The 20,526-nt window shown below is 50.2% G+C and overlaps 1 protein-coding gene across 1 annotated transcript; it reads right to left on the bottom strand.

Moving 5' to 3' along the window:
- Nucleotides 1-5,311: 5,311 nt before the first annotated feature.
- On the bottom strand, nucleotides 5,312-19,801 carry LOC119449001 (phospholipid-transporting ATPase ABCA3). Its single transcript, XM_037712200.2, has 8 exons — nucleotides 19,477-19,801; nucleotides 18,496-18,638; nucleotides 16,557-16,692; nucleotides 13,822-14,090; nucleotides 12,588-12,825; nucleotides 9,333-9,506; nucleotides 7,177-7,355; nucleotides 5,312-5,323 (listed from the first exon to the last, which is right to left on the bottom strand). Exons 1-8 carry the CDS (start codon nucleotides 19,799-19,801, stop codon nucleotides 5,312-5,314), a joined length of 1,476 nt encoding a protein of 491 aa, XP_037568128.2.
- Nucleotides 19,802-20,526: the final 725 nt, after the last annotated feature.

Genomic DNA, 20,526 nt, shown 5'->3' on the forward strand with positions numbered 1-20,526 from the left:
GCCACGCGCGTTCACTGCGAACGCGGGCAAAACGCCCACGGCGTTCGCAACAGTTCTGCGCGTTGCTGGCGCTGCTGCATGTCCAACTTGTGCAATTGATAAAACTACTATCCTAACTCCGTATAGCTCTCTACAAATTTGCTATCGCAATTGATTGTTCGCCTTTCGGGTGAAACTGCGATTTTTTTTGTTGTGCTCCCGAGGGTTTCGACCTGAATTTAGGGCGCAAGTTCTTCTCCAAAGTGTATCACCCGTGAAGGAAACCGAATGCCATGCCGGGGTACATTTGCGCCCATTTGAACCAGTGGCTGCCCGGCAGCGGTGGGAATCCAACCCACAGCCTCCCGCTGCCGAGGCGGGTGATGTACAAGTACGCCACAGTTGCGTTGGTGGCTGCGTTTGTGTTCTGCGTGCTATATACTTAACGGTAATGGTGTACGCCAAGTCTGCTACGACTGGTGCGACCGATACTATGCAAGTGCGTCGAAGGATTAATTCCGAGACTATGCGCCGATTAGCTGCATCTGAAACAGACGAGCAAAGTCAACGCCTTTTGGTAGCGGTAGCGGAGACAAGGCGTAACAAGGGTTCCAGAAGGACAGCAAGCCGCCGATCTACCAGTCCGCGCAACAAATGGACTGTGTATGTGCCGTTATTCAATGAAAGTCTGTCACGCCAACGATTTAGCGAGATGCGCCTTGAACGTAATAGTTTGTACCGCTCTTCAATGAACTTATCGCCAACTTCGGTCACTCAGTATTTGCGGACTCTCGCACGTGCGGGGTGCGACGGCTTTGTGTGTCTGTGTGGGCGCACGGACCAACAACCAGTTAATTTGGACACTTACCGACACGAACGAAGGACTCAAGGTGAGCGATATTTACCTCACCTTCGTTCCTTTCTGTGTGAAACGCTAAGAACAGTAGCGGGAAACGCGTAAGCCAACAGCATGTCCACCTGGGCTTGATCGCCTTTTTCGCCATATGGACGTCGATGAAGAGCTTCCCGGCCCTTCTCAGGAGCCGATATGTCTAACCAATGAAACGGACGAGAGGGAAATCTCGTCTCCGCAGACAAGTTCGGATGAACAACCGGCGTCTGGCGACGCGTCTCTCGGAAACGAGTATTGCGACGAGAACCATTCGGAACGCCGCGCTTGGACTGAGGACGCTTGGCACACCGTCCTCTCGCGCAGGCAACAGAAGAAACAGTTAAAGCGGAAATCCGACATGGAGAAGACTGCGAATGCAAACGAGAAATCGAAAAGCGATCCACTCGCCGAAAAAGAAAATTTAAAAGTCACGCCAAACAGGGATTACGACGGATGAAACGCCGCGGCCCACCTCCTCTGCCAAAAGAGGATATCAAGATTATTCTGAGGCCACACAGGGGTCTTTTGGTGAAAAACATATTGGGACTGGAACTCTCCAGGGCGGTGATAGATGCCTGCCAACAAAGTTTCAACGGCAACGACTTTTTGTTGCGGATCCACCCAGGATCAAACATTGTAATCTTATCCACGCCAAGCGAAGACGTGGCGAGTAAGCTGCGAGAGATCAGCCAATTAAACATCAGGGGGACAACTCACTCCTTCAACGCATACGTGGCCGACCCCGAAGGCGTCCTGCGGGGAATAGTTCACGGAATACCAGCCGGAACTTCGCAGGCTGAGCTTATGGAGAACCTGCGTGTTCGGACACAAGGAGTGAAAATTGAGAGAGCAAGAATGTTGGGCTCGTCAAAGACGGCAATAATCACATTCACGGGCCGTGTACTGCCAAGGAGCGTATACATGATGGGAGCCGAGTTAATCTGCTACCCATACAAGCCAACAGTACAGGTATGCAAGATATGCCTCTTAACCGGACACCGAACGGATGTATGTCCAACTCCAAATGTCAACGTGTGCCCCAAGTGCGGGGCAAGAGAACCAACGCTAGGACACCACTGCACCCCCAAGTGTGCCATCTGTGACGGGGAGCACCCTACGGGAGACAGTCTATGCAAGAAAAAACTTAAAAGCGTTGCTCCTCCCAGAAAATCCAGGATGAAGCAGCCAAAAAAGAGGGGAGACCAACCTGAGTGGACCTGCGATGCCAACTCGGACAGCGAATTCCCTCAACTGGAACTGCACAAGCATCGATGGTTCAGCTCGGAACGGGAGGAACAGCACCAGTCGAGATCAAGATCCCAATCCTCATCGAGTTCCAGATCAATATCTCAATCTAGGAACCAGTGGCAAATCAACAACGGCAGCTCGGTATCTGCTCACCCTGGGTCATCCAGCCTAAAGAAACAGAACAAAAGCGGAGGACCCCAGACCAAGACGGGCTCTCTCCAGGCCAAGGAATCAAAAGACCCGCAAGCCGCCGGTCGGACAAACAAAAATCAGGTGAGCTGGGCGAGAGTAGTATCTCCCAGTGCTCCGGTAACAGAAAATCCGCAATATAAAAATTATTAGAAGAAAATAAGAGGCTGACGCAAGAGGTCAAGCAGCTCAGGAAACAAATGGCCGAGGAGCGAAATGATTTACAGGCGGCAATATCTTCATTAGAGAGAAGGCTAGAGGCTAAGCTGCAGCCACCACCACAATTTCCGAAAGGGACAGCTGGAGGCTGTAGTGAGAGCACAAGCGATACACCGTCAATAAACCGCGTGAATTCAAGGGGAACAGTGACGTCAGGTGAAGGAGAGGAAGGGAGGATGGACGAAAATACCACCACCACCCCGAACGTTATACTAAATAACAACGATCAATTAACGCAGCAAATACAGGCACAGTTACAGGAAAACAGGCAGGGTATCGCTAACGTTAATAAACTCCTACAAGATTTCATGATGGAAATCAAACTTTTCGTCGGAGAGGAATTGAGAACTCAACGACAGTACGTAAACGAAGCCGTGGGAAGTTTGCAGAGGGCGATAAACAAGCGCCCTCGCTCGGCCTCCGCGGGCAGGAGCAAACAATCAAAGGCGGAGCGCGACGACACGGAAGCGCCCATACATCATGGCCAAAAATAATTTAAAAAGTGCAGAACAATTAGAGATCTGGCAGTGGAATTGCCGCACTTTTCACAAGCGCGCAGCTGCACTCCAGAATTATATAAACTCGGCACCAATTCAACCGGACGTAGTATGCTTGCAAGAAATTGGCACCAAAATGGTCAAGCTGCGCGGATACTACACCCTGCAAAACCCTAATTATCCCCGCATAGCCACGCTGGTGAGTAAAACGATTGCGGCAAAGGCAGATTATATAGAAAGTCTTAAATTCAATCATCAAATAATCAGCTTATTCCCCCAAAAGAGGGGCAAAGCGAGGACTGTAATAGTGAACTTATACAGTCCTCCAAAAGAGAGAGATGTGGATTTTAGCGAGCTCCTCGCGCAAGCGGTTAATATCACGGGCACCAAGGACCGCCTATTGGTGTTGGGCGATTTTAACGCACCTAACAGCGCATGGGGTTATATAAAAGACTCACCCAAGGGAACGCGTCTCGAGCACGCTGCGTCTAGGCTGGGTCTGACCTTAATAACGCTTCCCACCTCGCCCACAAGAGTAGGCAACAGTGTAAGTAGGGACACGTTCCCAGACCTCACTTTCACCTTCAACATCAAAGACGCTTCCTGGACAAATCTGGAGGAAAATCTAGGAAGCGACCATTATATCATCAGCGTCTCCCTATCGACACCCAAACTGCGCAGAGTCATAGGGGACGCGAGGATCACAGATTGGGCGGAATTCAGAAAATGGGATCCCCCACCCGAATCCGTACCGGAATCAATTGAGGCTTGGTCTGAGTACATAAAATCGGTACACGCAAACACAACGAAGAAAATAGCAAGAACCATAGAGGCACCGGCAGTAGATAGCCACCTGTTACGCCTATGGGAGATCAGGCGAAGCCTTCTGAAGCGGTGGAGAAGTCAACGACTGAATAGGAAACTCTTGCGCAGGATCGCGGCTCTGGCAGAGGAAGCAAACGAACACGCAAGCAAATTGGCAACTGAGGGATGGGTCAGCTTTTGCAGCTTCGCTTCAGGGCACACTAAGCACTGCTAAAACTTGGACCATCCTGAGGAACATCCTTGACCCAGATAAGTCCAAATCCGCGACCAACCGAACAATGCAGAAAATCGCGGAAGACTTCCCGGGCACGGATGACGACCTCATAAAGGCTCTCAAGGCCAGATACATTGGCGAGAGTGCAACCACAACAAATTCGACAAATCAAATCAGTTACACGGGAGCAAAAAATGAAAACCTAGACGCGCCGATAACAAAGGCGGAGGTCTTTGCGGCAGCCCAGGCGGCCAAGAGGAACACAGCCCCCGGTGAGGACCAAATTACAAATGCCATGATCAGGAACCTTAGTGACAAAGTCATAGAGGACCTAACAAATAAATTTAATGAACACTATTGGCTTAAAGGAAAGATCCCTGAAGAATGGAAAAAGGCCAAAATTATAACCATTCCAAAACCCGGGAAGAAGCCTTCCCTGCAGGCACTCAGACCCATATCACTGACGTCATGCATGGGAAAGCTTTTCGAACGGGTCATTCACACCAGACTTCAAAATTTCATAGAGGACGGGGGCCTGTTCCTGGCTACCATGCTGGGCTTCCGCAGTCGCCTCTCGACACAGGACGCTTTCCTCCTGTTACAGGAAGAGGTCCTAAAAGGCGTTCCCACGGGTGGGGAGCATTTGCTGCTTGCTCTCGACCTGAAGGGGGCTTTTGATAATATATCTCACGAGGCTATACTCTCAGAGTTAAATATAATTGGTTGCGGCGAAAACATATTCAACTATATAAGGGCTTTCCTCACAGAGAGGACGGCAACAATTGGTATCTCACAAGTAAAGTCTGAACCTTTCCAAATGCCAAACAAGGGCACGCCTCAGGGAGCCATCATATCTCCTTTGTTGTTTAACATCGCCATGCGTAGACTCGCGCGGGCCTTGGACGGTGTCCCGCAGCTAGGTTACACCCTCTACGCGGATGACATCACTCTATGGGCCACGCGCGGGTCTCTGGCCAGCAAGGAGCAGACCCTGCAGGAGGCGGCCCTGGTCGTAGAAAACTTTGCCAGAGCCAGCGGTCTCAGCTGCGCCCCCGAAAAGTCGGAGGTGATCCGTATACATGGAAAACGTTACAAAAGTAACGGACAAATAGAAATCCAAATCGAAAATCAGAAAATTAAAGAGGTCACCGTTGCTCGTATCCTGGGTTTCTGGGTTCAGAGCAACGGTAGGGCAGATTACACAATTGGTCTCCTAAAATCGGCAACCAAACAGGTGGCTAGGATGATTCAGAGGATCACCTTCCACAAAAAGGGGATGAAGGAAACCGACACTCTACGTTTAGTGCAGGCGCTCGTAATAAGTAAGTTGACATACAGCTTGCCCTTCCACACGCTCAACAAGAGCGAGGAAGGGCAAGTAGACTCTATCATTAGAGGGATCTACAAGGCGGCATTAGGTTTACCGGTAGCCACTGCGACAGACAGGCTCCTCGGGATCGGCGTGCATAACACGTACGCCGAGCTCAAGGCTGCTACATTAATCTCTCAAAGGAACCGTCTCAGCCAGACGAGGTCGGGAAGGGAGATTCTGATAAGGACGGGCTTTCCACCGCATCCCCAAAACTTGGACGAGGTGCTAGTGGACATGCCAGAATCCGTTCGACGCAACATCTCGGTAGCCCCTATCCCGAAGAATATGGCCAAAGAAAGGCATAAAAAAAGGAGAGAGGAACGAATAAAATGGCTCCGAAAACTAGTCAGAGGCAATGACAACGTACTCTACGCAGACGCTTCGAGATATAATTGGAAGCGCGCAGTGGTTACAGTAATCAATAGCGACACGAGTAGCATGGTATCAAGCGCCTCCCTGTACACGTCCTCGATCGCCAAAGCCGAGTGTTTCGCCATCGCCTTGGCAATTAAACATGGGGAGCGAAAAGTCGGGAAGGCCTACATCACCATCATCTCGGATTCCCAGGAGGCGTGCCGACTCTTTACGAACGGCCGCCTCCCATTAAAAATACGCAACTTATTAGGAAGGGAACTAAAAAACACTTATAGGCTGGTCTGGTGCCCGGGACATGCTGGCCTAGAGGGTAACGAGAGGGCGGACGCTCTAGCTCGAGAGCTCACGAACCGAGCGGAGCACCAGCCGCCCTCCCAATTACAACCACCCCACACGACACTGCATGGCCTTCGCGGGGAGGAAGACAGTGATCCTGCTCGGTTGGATCCGCGCGAGATTCTTGCTCATCAGCGAGGCGCACGGCAAAAGTATGGCGTCCCCCACAAATCTCTTGAAGTGGAAGACGCAATGGACCTCCGTAGAATTCAAACGGGGGTCTATCCAAATTTATTGCGACTGCACAAAATTTTTCCAACCTTGTACGGGCACGATTGTCCGTGGTGTCGCGAATCGCCACCGACCCTCTACCACGTCTCATGGGGATGTAGTAAAAGGCCAGAGAAATTAAATTCCTTACAGGATAGGTACAGACTAGAAAGCTCTCCGGAGCAATGGGAGGCACTCCTCGCTAGCTCAGACCCGGAAGTGCAACTAGCGCTTCTGGGCCACGTCCGGCTGGCGGCAGAAGCCAGTGGAGCCCTGGACTTGGGGCCCCACCCATCTAGCGCCTAAATCCCTTCCCTTTTACCTCAATAAATGTTAGTCTCTCTCGTTATCGCGCTTGGCGGACCGCTACCCGGTTAGCCCTAGCGCAGCGGGCGCGCGTACTCGATCGGTCTTGCGGCGAGCCTTGGCCCGTAAGCGCCGTGACTGTAGCAGTGAGCTGTACCTTGGGTGAATAAACCCGTGTTTGTTGGCGATCTGACTCCGGAGCCTTCTCTGCGCCGTGTCGGAGAGTCGACGAACCCTGCCGTAGCGCCTTTGTGCGTTGCGGAGTGGAGGAGCGTCGTGCCTTTCCTGACCGTCGCTCGTAGGGTAAGCCTTGTGCAAACCCATCTCCACAATTTAAGTTGTAAATGTATATGGCCAATAAAACTGAATCTTACTTCGTGTAGTTTTTTAGTACATCGATATCGCTATAAATGCCTCGTCTTTCGGGCGAGACGGTGACTTTAAAAGAAAAAAAAGAAAATATCATCATTTGCATGTATACCTTGGCGAATATGGCTAAACAGCGAATCCTCACCTTAATCAAAGACAGTCGCCAGCTGATCCTCGGCTGACTGGCGGCCAGCACCTCCACGTACCAGAGCACCACGATGTACATAAAGGTATCGAAGACAAGCAGCAGTATGACCGACATTAACGACAGGCCTTGACCAGGGTTGGGGTTCACGTCAAGGTTGCGCCACTGGATACCGTCACCTGGAGAGCATAATAGCTTAGGAAATGTGTATAAACAGCATGCTCGTGCTTAAATTTGTAGCGTGGATGGATGGAGGCTACATGACAAAGTATAACAAAGAAATAAGGAATAGTTTTTTAAAAAAATGATTGAAGCAAGTGGCTTAACGCATGGTGCAGAACGCAAACTACTCTTGTGTTCTATTGTATTCTCCTTCGGTGATTTCTGCGCATAGGAACGATGTACACAAGGATGATGCGTCAGCTAACATTGGGTCCACTATTCCTCTAACTCCCTGGTAGCGCAAAGGTTTTTTTTTTTCGTACTAGAGAGGTGGTTTAACAATGTAAAGTATTTGGGCAGTTGGTGTTGATGAAAACATTAGAATGGCGCAAAACACAAGACGAAGTAGGAGCATACAGATCAAACGAAAAGAATCGACACACGCAAGCGTTGTTGCCTGTATAAAAACTTTCATTTAAGAAGGCTCATCTTTGTCCTTTCACCTCGTCCATCCGGTGTTAATGCACCATTCACAAGTACATGGCAAGAGGTTTAGATGACGTTCTTCAGGGAGAAATAAGAAAAACCACCACCTTAATAGTTAACCCTAATAGTGCGGATTAGGACGTCCTGCAGATTAATCGAAATACAGTGTGGTGTTACAAGACCTTTTGCATAATGCAACAACCCTGCGTGCACAGAGTGCGGGCTCCCGCCACCATTGTGAATGACAGACATGCATGGGAGAGCCGCCGCGGATGCGCAAAAGAACAGTTCGTGGGCCGCACCGCATGCAGTCTACCACAATTCTCGCTGAATTTGCTGCAGTGTTCTGACATGATGCCTAATAACGTGGCCCTGCAAACGCAAGCTTCCCCGCAAGGGGATGGGTGGAATGTCTTGGCATATTCCTAAGCCTGTACCACGAAAGTGCTTTTTATTATACTACAAAGCAAAAGCTTCGACGGGGAAAGGCCTTTACTCTAGGAGCTAACTACAACTCATTTGTCATCTCTTACGCCATTCTGGATTGGAACAGAGCAAACTTCCCGAAAAAGAGGGAAATAAGCTATAAGGAGTGTGGCATGATTTGATTTATTATTTAGTGATGTAACTATATCCCGCGCATTCTCCTTATAGCTTACCTGACAAGTGGACTCGCACGCGCTAGAGTATTCCTAAGTTTCACCTGGTCAGCTTGTCGCAGCTATCCTTGCCCGGCATCTCATTATTGGCACAAGAAACATGACCTCTGTTATTACACAGCTTTAGGAGAGTGACGCAGCTCAATTACGACGAGCTCCCATACGAGTGTGAGGCACGGATAAATATGCATGTGTGCTAGAAGTGCTGCGAGTTGGGCTATAGTTGGTTATATAAATTCTTAATTTTCTTAAAGCGATGTTTTTGAACACAAAACGCAGAACAGGACAAAAGCAAGAGCGTAACTAACTGTTCGATTTCGTACGCGTTATCGCTACATGTGTATGTCTAGGTAGATAACAGGGTAAATCTTTCCCCCAGACTTGAAGCATGCGCTTCTCCTTCGCTTTCATATGGACGAGCGGTCAGCATGGCCACACAACGGCCAAGTTCACAGGAGAAGTACAGCTTTTTTTTTTTTCCCAGGAGAAGTCGGTGCGTTGAACGCCACATTGAATGTTTCGCACTATGTACCTCACGGCTCGACCTGTCCACGAATAGTGCACACTGCTTGTATAGCGACCGTGCCCACCGCAGCAGTAGATCGGTACGCCTAATTTCAGTGAAAGAACGCTGGAGAAAGAGCACAAAACATACAAGCACGTTGTGGGGCAGGCGATCGGCTACTAGAGCTTGCCCATGCCTATCCTTTCTTAATGGTGGCCGAAATACAGCGCCTTCTGTTTCCAGCACAGAATTGTCCGCTTTACGCAAGTCCCCTATCTCATGGCCCCTGCGTAATGGACATGAAAAAAGATCCATCGTTGTGGAAGTGCAACGGAGGAACTCACCACTCGCTTCGAGTAACGTGGTCACGGTGATGCCCACGGGCAGTGCAGTGTTGCAGAGCAGACAGGCGGCCACCAATGTGGGAAGCGTGTGGTCGTCGTTAATCGAGAAGAAGAACAGGAAGGGCGAGAAAGTCGTGATGTAGGCCACGGCCAGCGCCGCCACCGAAGTGTTCGCTGCGTGGGACAACAGAGAAGGCACAAAAGTCAAACTTATGGTCCAATCGTAGCGGCGCTGGTTGAGCACAAGACTTGTTCACAGACCTCAAGGTCGAAGTCACAGACTGAACGCATCGCTGTTTACAAAAGTTTCGGGAGAATATCGCCTGCAAACTTTTCTGCTTCTCAAGTATTGATAGCGTTACCAGTAAATTTGGTCAAGTGAAGAAGAAACATTAATGATGCACAGTTGAAGTTCAAAGTGAGTCACGTGTGCTTCGTATGTTTTAATGCATCAAAAACTTAAGTATGTCATTATTGTATGCAGGACAAGGCATCCTTCATTAAAATACACCGCTAAGATATGCGATCAAAATTTCCTGGGACCATAGCCGGTAGCGCTGTTAGCAAGCGGACAAGAGTTTCTGCCACAGCAGCAGCAATTTACGCTCAGGCCATGGATAGCCTGCAGTTGAGAAGTAATCCGAATTGCTGCAAAACGGAAATGTCCATCGCTGCACAGCTTAAATTCCGCAATTGCAACACGGGCTCTAAACATGTATGTTAGGGAACATCGGTGATTCGCTAATTAAGCCTCATGAAGATTCGAATGGTTAGAGTGCACCTTTGTGTTTAATTTCAATGCACTGATAAAAAAAAAGGATCCTGTGTAGCACACCATTTTAACACGAAAGTGTTTTATGCCGGGTTCGGCTGATTTCCGGCAACGGATGTAACGGATGTGACGTCGGCTCCGGCTCCACCATCTAGGAGCGGTGAAGCGAAGTACTGCATCGTGACACTAACGAGCGCCGACAGGGAGCACTTCGGTAGCCGCAGCGCAGCGGAGGCTCCAACGCGGTGTAGCCATAGAATAAAGAACCAAGTGTAGCCTCGTGCATAGAGTTTCATACGATAATTATACAATAAATAATCATACAGTAAAAAAAAAGATCAGCCCTTGCACTGGGGTGGAGATGGAAGACCAGCGAAACTGTACTATGGTGGGGATTATGTATTTCCAATTATGACTATTAAGATGTGATGGTGTAATTGGTTATTTGAGCTATTAAAGAATGAGAAATATATATCTGGTGGTTTTCTTTTATTTCGTGACCACAAGGACAATGGCCTTATGGTCGCTACGGTACACCGTCATAGTGTGTACGACAAAGGTTGGCGCGTTCTTCATAAACACGTCACCAACGCCGCGCGCTGTCGGTGCGAACGCGTACAAAACGCCGCCGCCGTCGCCAACAGTACTGCGCGTTGCTGGTGCTGCTCCCCTCCCTCCCTCCCGTCCCCCCAGGGCCTTTCGCGCGCCGGAAGAAGTTGCAATTTCTCTCCACCGTGCGTTTGCTCCCTATGAAAGCGCGCGTCCCTCGCGCGCTTTCACTCGCACATACAGCATACGGCCAATGAGAGTTTTTGTCTACACGCGGACACAACCATCGGAGACTGATCCCTTAACAGCTTTGCTGTAAAAACACTATTAAAATAGTCCGATTGCAGGATTCTAACACATAACCACTAGCAGAGCAGCTCAATTATTGCGATAGCAATTATATGGACACTCAAAAGCAGATTTCTGCCGTCGGCGTCGCCGTCGCCGTCGCCGTGAGGTTCCGTATGACGTCAATGGAGATGAAATCGTCGCCGATGATGATGATAAGTGGTTCTTGAGGGAAAGGGAAAGGTTGGCGCTATCTTCTGCAGCCCTTGAGGGAGCACGGCTCAGCGCCATCGAACGCTGTATGTGCGAGTGAAAGGGCGCGAGGGACGCGCGCTTTCACGGGGAGTGAACCCACGGTGGAGAACAAACGCGCGTTCTGCGCCGTGCTCCCTTAAGGGCTGCAGAAGTAGGCGTCTCTTTCCTCCTTTACAATCACCATATATGTAGAGCAAACGCGCCCCCCTCCCCCACGCGCCAGACACCGTGGACGAGGGGGGAGGGGGAGGGAAGGGAGGCGACGTTTAGCTGCGGCACCAAGTGCCTATTTATATCAGAGGCTCCGGCAACAGTCACCAACGCCCCACGCATTTTGAGCGAACGCGGGCAAAACGCCGACGGCGTCGACAACAGTTCTGCGTGTTGCCGGTGCTGCTGCATGTCCAAGTTTATACAGCTCATAAAGCTAATATCATTACTCCGTATAGCTCTCTACAATTTTGCTATCGCAATTGATGCTTCGCCTTTCAGGTGAAACTGCGACAACTTTTTTTAAACAATGCTAGGAGGCATTGGTTTAAACCATTTCGCCACGGACGCATGGATCGACAAGCGACCTAAAACTCCCTTATGAATTTTTCGCGGGCAAGCCAGTACATTGAGACGCTTGTCGCGCTTCGATTTGGCCACCTCGACAAGCTGAACCGTTGTAATTAGTAACGACTGTGCGCTTTCGCAGAGTCTTTTGCATTTCGAAAAGTATAGAGTGCTCTGAAATTTACGGCAATGAAGGCATCTAAAGCGCAATAAACAAAGGCAAAAGAACGTCTAAGTCTACAAGCACGAAGATCAGACAAATCCATGTACTGCTGTGTCCTTGTCTAGGCAGTTAGCGTCGGATTAACCTGTGGCGCCTTATCGCCTATGGATTGCGGCTCCAACGTGCACCAGCAGTGCATCGCCTACTGCTTCGCTTGCGATGGCACCACCTAAGACTACTGCTGCGCTAAAAGGCGCAGAAAGGCAACGACATCCCCAGGCGAATCTCGCTTTGCTCCGGCGAGTGACACGCCAGCGTGAAGCAGAATGCGCAAGGTACGAACTCTGCCATTGGCATTCTTGCAGCTGTGCGCGTCGCATTTTGACTAGCTGCCGTAGCCACTACGGAGCCGGACCAGATTGCTCGCACCTTCGCCCAAGCCACTCGCCAGCAGGACGCCGTGGGCAAAACAAACCGGCCCGCAAAACGTGTGCCTTTCGCTGCAGCGGACCGTGAGTTCCCGAATCAAACATGTAACAGCTTCTGTGAATACACGTCGTGTTCTGCCTATTCCTATGAGAAAGAGGGATCAACCATAATTTTTGTCTTCTTGCAATGTTTTTGGTTTCGGTGCTGTTGCCAGCCACAACTCTGCAGTCGTCGGGCGTACCATTGTTGAAGAACGATCCGACGAAAAATGAGAACGAAGTCGAGCTGGCCGAATACGCGACAAGTAGCAGGAAGAAGACGGCCGGGTCGCTGTTGCGCAGCACAGGCCCGTGGCTCGAGAGCGGCGCCGTGACCACGATCACCAGCAGCCCGGAGCTGGCAGTCATCACGGCCAAGGTGGCGAAGAACCAGGCCGCGTAGTTTAGCCAGGGGTTCACGCCCATCATCTCAAGCAGGTCCTGGTGGTAGCGGCAGAGAAAGGTATTTTACATTGCGCAGCATGGTACACTGAACCTGTGAACGAGCTGAACATTAGAGACTTTTAGTATTGCGGAAAATGCTTGCGTTAGCGTTAGCGTGTTACGCACGCTAAACCTTTGCGGAACGCTGTTCGATAGAGTTTTAGTATAGCGTAAGACAACGATGCGCCGCTAAGCGCAAAACCATCTAGCTGCGAGTAGTCAAAGCAGCAAACTGAGCAGCTCGACAACCAAACTAGCCGTGTTGATCCACGCCAAGCCTTGAAACGAGCCTGCATGTCAAGCGTTCGAGCCGAGGGTGCCACCATGTTTGCAACGCTAAAAACTTAGCGAGCGTTTAGCGTCTCCGCTATATTTCTGAAATAGCGGACGCACGCTATCCGCAAAACTGAAATAGCGTTCTGAGCATGCGCAGTCTGAGCCCGCTATTTTATTGCGTTTAGCGTGGTGCCATTTCCGCAATACTAAAACTGTCTATTATTTATAACACGCAAACGCAAACGCAAACGCACGCACGCACGCACGCACGCACGCACGCACGCAAACACACACACACACGCACACACACACACACACACACACACACACACGCACGCACGCACGCACGCACGCACACACACACACACACACACACACACACACACACACACACACACACACACACACACACACACACACACACACACACACACACACCACGCACACACGCACGCGCACACGCACTCCAACACGCACAAAGACAAGCTCGAATATTTAAGCGCGGATATATTGCACACCACCCCGAAACAAAGCAGAAAAAATAGGGCACCAATCTAGGAATTTAGAATACGGAAAGACGAGGAAAACGGCGTAGTATAGAAGTGTACGCGAACTTGGAGACGACTTTAGAAAAGCTTGTAATGTGCATCCCTTTTATACGACTCTATTGGCATCAGAGGCAGCGCAGTTCTTGTTACAGGGCGGAGAAGGGCGGACCTTCATGCCAGACTCCTTCTCGTAGCCGACCTGGCGGACGGCGGCCAGCGATGGGTAGATGAAGCTGAGCAGCACAATGATGGGCAGGAAGTACTGGACGATGAAGTAGAAGCTGTCCACCGTGTGCGGCGGTAGCGGGAACCGCTGGAGCCTCAGGTGCGTGATCGGTGGAGGCTCTTCCGGGTAGTGCTGCTCCTGCGCCTGCAGGAACTCGAGTGTGTGCTTGAACACCTGCCGCTGCAGGTACAGGAAGCCCTCGGTCACGTAACCTGCGCGACCGCGACCCAAATCAAACCAATGGTCCACCGTGGCGTCAAGGCCAGAATTATTACTTGCAATGCAGGGTGCTTTGTTCAAAGGTTATATACATATCATACGTATAGGGTAATCAGCTTCCTGTAGAATGTTTCCAATTAATGATATATAGGCACGGCAGTACAGGGCAACTAGAATAGTGAATGTACCGTGTGCGTGCACGTCTTCATATATGTTATGCAGAATACTTGGTTAAACATGCGAAACCACAAATAACGCTCCGGCTGTAGCCAAGAGCCATCGCAGACATTTTATAAAACAACGTATAGACAGGATGCAGGCGGCAGTTGGTTAACGCTTTTAATTACAGCTGCCTACGGTGCTCAATTATATAGACATAACTCACATTGCTGCTGTGCATTTCGCAGACAGGTAAATGTCTGTAGAATTTCCTGAGCAAGGAAGGCGCTGCACCTTTCAGGGCATAGTTTCGTTTCACAAGAAAATTGAAGAAAAAAAATGGAGGACGCTTAAGCTTCGCCTTGAAGAGTAGAACGCGATAGCGCTATCGGGACCCGTTCGCATCGCATCGTTCGCATACGGCAAGTAGGCTTCATTCACTGCAACAACACTGAAAGTGGGAAAGCCAGCTTACAACAACCAAGCTTACACCAATCCCCTTAAAGTCGGCTTCACTTTTAAACTGAAATGCATTGCTGGAAAGATATTTTTCTAGGGCCAATGTACAGTAGTCATATTAAAATGTGGACGCCCTAGCACCTTTTTAAATTTTATTTATTGTTTACTATTGCCCCGACGCGCGCAGGTCTGGTAGAAAGGCTGGAAAAGGGGTTTGTGTTTGAGTTTCCTCGTAGCAGAATTAGGTTTTCTCGTACATTCAAATTACAATCCGACGACGATTGGTAAACAATCCAATGGCGAATCCGACGCGGAATGGTAAAGTCGTACTTTACCATTTTTCTGACGGATTTCACTGTGAGAAAGTCAATTTTTGTTCACCAAAACCTTGCACCACGTGGAGGGCCTGCGCGGTTGATGTGGTTGGATAATTTTCTCCACCACCCGCGATCACACGCCGGTTGCCGATGCCGAATTTTCTGCGACACGCGGCCCTAAACGCTATCGCGTTAAAAGGTAGTGAGGAATATGAAGTGTTCTATTGTAATTAAAAATACGGTATTGATATCAACGAGCAGCCCACTTAGATATAAGTGCGTTGGTGGTGTGGTATCGGGCCTCGCACGGCGAGGCGGCCCGACGCGCAGACCTACGTGGTGAGGCCTGACGGCCGGGGCGCTGAGCGCCGCAGAGAAACGAGACGACCTCTGATGGGGGCCAAACATTGGAGGACGCTTAAGCTTTACCTTTAAGAGTGGAACGAGATAGCGTTATCGGGACCCGTTCGCGTCGCATTTTTTCTTTGAGTCGGTTTCACTGCAACACTGAACGTGGGAAAGCCAGCTTACAAAGATGAAGTTTACACCGATCCCCTTAAAGTCTGCTTCACTTTTAAACAGAAACGCATTGCTGGGAAGACGTTTTTCTAGGGGCTATATAAGTCGTCTTTTATTAAAATGTGAAGGCCCTAGGACCTTCTTTATTATTGTATTAATTGCTATTTCCCCGACTCGCGCGCGTGTCCAAAACGCCAAGTCCGACGCAGGCCAAGTCCCAATTTGACCTGCCGAGGATGCGAGCGCCATCTGGATAAGATTATCGCGAGTAGCATACCTGAGGGCGCCACTGTTGGTATGGTAGAAATGCTGGCAAAAGGGGTTTGCGTTTGAGTTTCCTCGTAACAGAATGTTTTCTCGTACTTTCAAATAACAGTCCGACGCCGCCATGTCTGTGGGTTGTGGTTAAGTCGTACTTTACCATTTTTCTGACGGATTTCACTGTGAGAAATTAAATTTTTGTTCACTAACACTTTGCACCATGCGGAGGGCCTGCGTGGTCGGGGTGGTTCAGAATGATTTCTCCTGCTCTACACCTTGCGCCACGCGGAGCGCCTGCGCGGTCAGGATGTTTCGGGATAATTTTCTCCGCCACGGACGCCGACATCTACGCCGACGCCGTATTTTCTGCGACACGGGGCCCTTAACGCTATCGCGTTAAAGACGACTCAGTTTATTCGGAGAGGGGCAAGGAATCAGCGTTCGCACTGATTACAACATTAGGCGCAGCGGGGCGCCAGTGGTCAGGATCAATTCGAAACCGAAACAAACAGCATACAACATAATGGCGTAATGCCATAATGGTGGCATAATGAAGTGCGTAGTGGCGCCGGTGACATGAAATTGCACCTCCTTCGGCTGTAATCTTCGGATTGACTTCTGCAATAACTCTTAGCAGAAAGTGTAAAAGCTCACAAAGTTGTGGCCATATTTCCAAAGTTCCTAAGTAGCGGCCACATCTGGGTATTACCTGGTGCGGACAAAAAAAGAAACCTGCATGGTCACCTGGACTACCGTCAAACTTGGTCTCAGGATGACGCGGGGAGAACAAGGGTAACATGGGAAAGTTGCTGTCGGTGCTCCACGACTGGTAGGGCTCCGCCTGCGACAGCCTCATCCGAGGAGCCGCTTTGAGTCGGATCTGCAGAGATTCAAAACGTAAGTCGCAGCTCTGTTTGGAGGTGCGGGGCATCAAACCTGCTCGTGGGACAAAGGAACGACAGCAGAGCAGTGGGAACAAACAAAAGGGCATTTACTGCGCATTCTATACGCCAATGCTAGCTAGCCGAATTACTACCAATAAATCGAGCATCCCGATGGACGCTGACGAATTGAGAAAGTCCGACTCGTCGCGACAGAATATCTAGCGAATATGCTAGCCCTCCATGCTGGACACCAGCACGTAGTCGTTTGCGTTTACAGTCATGCGAACGGTGGCGCGTTCGAACGATCATGTTCCGCCATCGCGGTGTCCCACTCCAAAGCCTTTCGCAGGACGGTCCCGCGAAGCACGCAAAAAGTCTGCGCACACAGCCGACCCCAAGTCAAAGAAGACGAGGCTATTCCCTTTTTGCAACTCAAAAAGTGAACAGCAGCGCAACACTCGTGCCATCTCTCGACTATTCTGCACAGGGCTTAAAGTCTCCCTTTAGTGGAGGGGGGCCCTCATAGGGCGGTGACCAGTATAGCGCTAGCACGCGCTCGCACGCGCGCCCACACACACACACACACACACACACACACACACACACACACACACACACACACACACACACACACACACACACACACACACACACACACACACACACACACACACACACACACACACACACACACACACACACACACACACACACACACACACACACACACACACACACACACACTGTGTGTGTGTGTGTGTGTGTGTGTGTGTGTGTGTGTGTGTGTGTGTGTGTGTGTACATCATGCATTCCTTCATCATCAGCTTATATTTATGTCCACTGCAGGACGAAGGCCTCTCCCTGTGATCTCCAGTTACCCTTGGCTTGCGCTAGCAGATTCCAACTGGCGCCTGCAAATTTCCTAACTTCATCACCCCCGGTTCAACCCACCTAGTTCTCTGGCATCCTCGACTGCGCTTGCCTTCTTTTGGTATGCATTCTGTAACTCTAATGGTACACCGGTTATCCATCCTACGCATTACATGGCCTGCCCAGCTCCATTTTTTTCCGCTTAATGTCAACTAGAATATCGGCTATTCCCGTTTGTTCGCTGATTCACACCACTCTCTTCCTGTCTCTTAACGTTAAGCATAACATTTTTCGTTCCATCGCTCTTCGTGCGGTCCTTAACTTGTTCTCGAGCTTCGTTAACCTCAAAGTTTCTGCCCCATATGTTAGCACCGCTAGAATGCAATGATTGTACACTTTTCTTTTAGTGTTTTTTTAGTTTTCTTTTAGTATCTCTAGTGTTCCTATAATCAATGCCGTAGTTGGCAATTGCTTGCTCACCAGCCTGCTTTTTCCCCACTTTTGCATTGAAGTCGCCCATGACTACAGTATGCTGAATTTGCACCTTTCTCATTCCTAATTCAACATCTTCATAGAACTGTTCTATTTCTTCATCATCGTGACTGGAGGTTGGGGAGTAAACGTGTACTACCTTCATTCTGTACCTCCTAGTCAGCTGTATTACGACGACTGCGACTTGATATATATATATATCCCGAGACCCTCTGTCTTTAAGCACTGATTCTGCAACTACAAACCACCAACGGTACATAGCTACGCGGTGCAGTCGGATTACAGCCGAACCAAGTGTCATGCGGGAAGAGCATCAAGGGATACGAGAGTGTAGCATCCCCAGAAAAGGCATTCCAGTTTGCCCAATGGGCGGGAACTCAATCCCCAAAATGAGCTCTAATATGGTGTAAAGAGCATTGGCAGCTTGTGATACTTGCCTTGAAATGGATGTCCAGGGGCAATGTCCCACTTGCGTTCAGATTGAGGCCGACAAAGACGACGCCTCCCAGGATGGAGTCCCGGTGCGCCATCGCGGCCGTGTAGTGGTTTACCATAGCCTCCTCCGTCTTGAATCCTTGCACTGGAGGTGTGTTACTCTCTTCGCCAAATACTCATGACAATGAACTAGAGGTGCAGATTGTAAGACGTATTTTGAAACTCGAACTGATCCGCGACACCACATCGCCACACTAATACCTGCTTGCCGATATTTTCTTCGTGCGGATGAATATGCGGAGCCCAACCCCGACGCTGACGGCGAAAATTTGCTTGGAGTGTCCTTATAATTGCTATCGAAATAATAATTCCGGCAGAACCCATCTCACGATGAACGTCGACGTTGATACGATTATCATTGAAGCAATGTAGCGACACCGTATTGTCAACGTAGAAACGCGTTATCTATGAGGCGTGCATGCAGCCTTGCTCCTCTCACGCTTCCCACCGGACACGCTGCGACATATATAGTGGCGCCGCCGCGAAGCTTACGCGTGGCGTGTGCGTGCGTATGTATTCAGACAAGATTGACTGAATATGGATGTCGAGGGTTCAATTCCACCCAGCGCCTGTGGAATCTCAGAAGGTTTTTTTTACGTTGGAAAGCTGCACATACCCAGTGACCCAATTTGGTCCAACGGTTGGTTTCAAACCCGGTTCCTTCAGCACAGCAGCCCGATGCTCTAGGCATTCAACCTTGGACTGCTCAGTAACTCAAGTTAGTGGGAAACGGGTAGAGACAGCGACAGATAGCTACCGGAAGTATCCTTAAACGCTGATTGCATTAATAATAATCAGCGCCGCAATAGACAAACTGCACGCTTGCGAATGCGCATTTAGGATGCAGGCAAAAAGAGCAGACTACTACGTTGACACTACACGCTGTTGGTTGGTATAGAATTATTGTTCGCAAAGTTCCTTACCCATGAGGGGCGGGTTGGAGTTTTCGGCAATCGCCCCGAGCACAGCTGCGGTGGCGTTGGTCTCCGGCGCGTAGAGCAGCAGCCAGCGAGGTGCGCTGGGCGGTGGCACGTGGAAGCGCGGCGGCAGCCTCTGCACGGGGAACGGCTCGAAGTGCGTCACGTTCAGCACGCGCGAGTAGTCCATGTGTTGGCGTGCGAACACCAGCGTCAGGGACACCGCGGCGGGCGCCAGCAGCTCCATGATGAAGGCGACCCAGTGGCGCTTCACCACGATCACGTAGCACTTCCACACTAGCAGCCACAGGTGCGTCCACGACACTCCCATAGTGGATCTCTGCACAGCCTCGGACCCAGCAGCACCGCACTCGGTTGTCAAACGGGCTCAGTATCCAGGCGCTAATGAAAAGAAAATGCATGAATTAAAATGAAGTTGGACGTGTTAACGTTAAATACCAAATCACATACTATAAGAGGCGCCGTAAGGAGCGTCCCGCTTTAGTTTTACCGGCGCACTTAACATGCATCCAAATCCCCGTATAAGAGCGCTTTGCCTCCATCGGAATGCGGCTGCGGTGGCAGGGAATCGAACCCGTGACGTCGTCTTCAACAGCCGAATACCGTAGCTAGTGAGCCACCGCGGCTGGTGACGGCAGGCTTGGAAAAGGGCCCGAGTACGGGCTCAAACTGTAAAATGCGTGGCAATACAGTACGCAGAGCGTTTGTAGTAAAAACGTATCGCAGAGCCGATATGTTCTCGCTACAAAAGCGCAGCCAGTTTGCGCCGGTCACTTGGGCTGGGTTTGTGTTGAGCTTTAGCGAGTGGCTGCGTTGGACCAAAAAACGAGAAAAAAGGGAGGGGACGAAAGATAGGGAGGGGGATGGATGTGCCTCGTTTGAGACATACAGACCTCTTTAAGGCCCAGTTGAGTCGCGAACAAGCAAGCCCACCTGAGGGTATAGCAGTCTTGCTGCCGGGTTGGGCCAGGGACAAAGCAGCGCTTCCTTGCTTCCGAACGGCTGCGCGAGGACGTAATTGTGAGAGGGCCGTGC

The sequence above is a fragment of the Dermacentor silvarum genome, chromosome 4 (assembly GCF_013339745.2).
Source record: "Dermacentor silvarum isolate Dsil-2018 chromosome 4, BIME_Dsil_1.4, whole genome shotgun sequence".
Classification (NCBI taxonomy): domain Eukaryota; kingdom Metazoa; phylum Arthropoda; class Arachnida; order Ixodida; family Ixodidae; genus Dermacentor; species Dermacentor silvarum.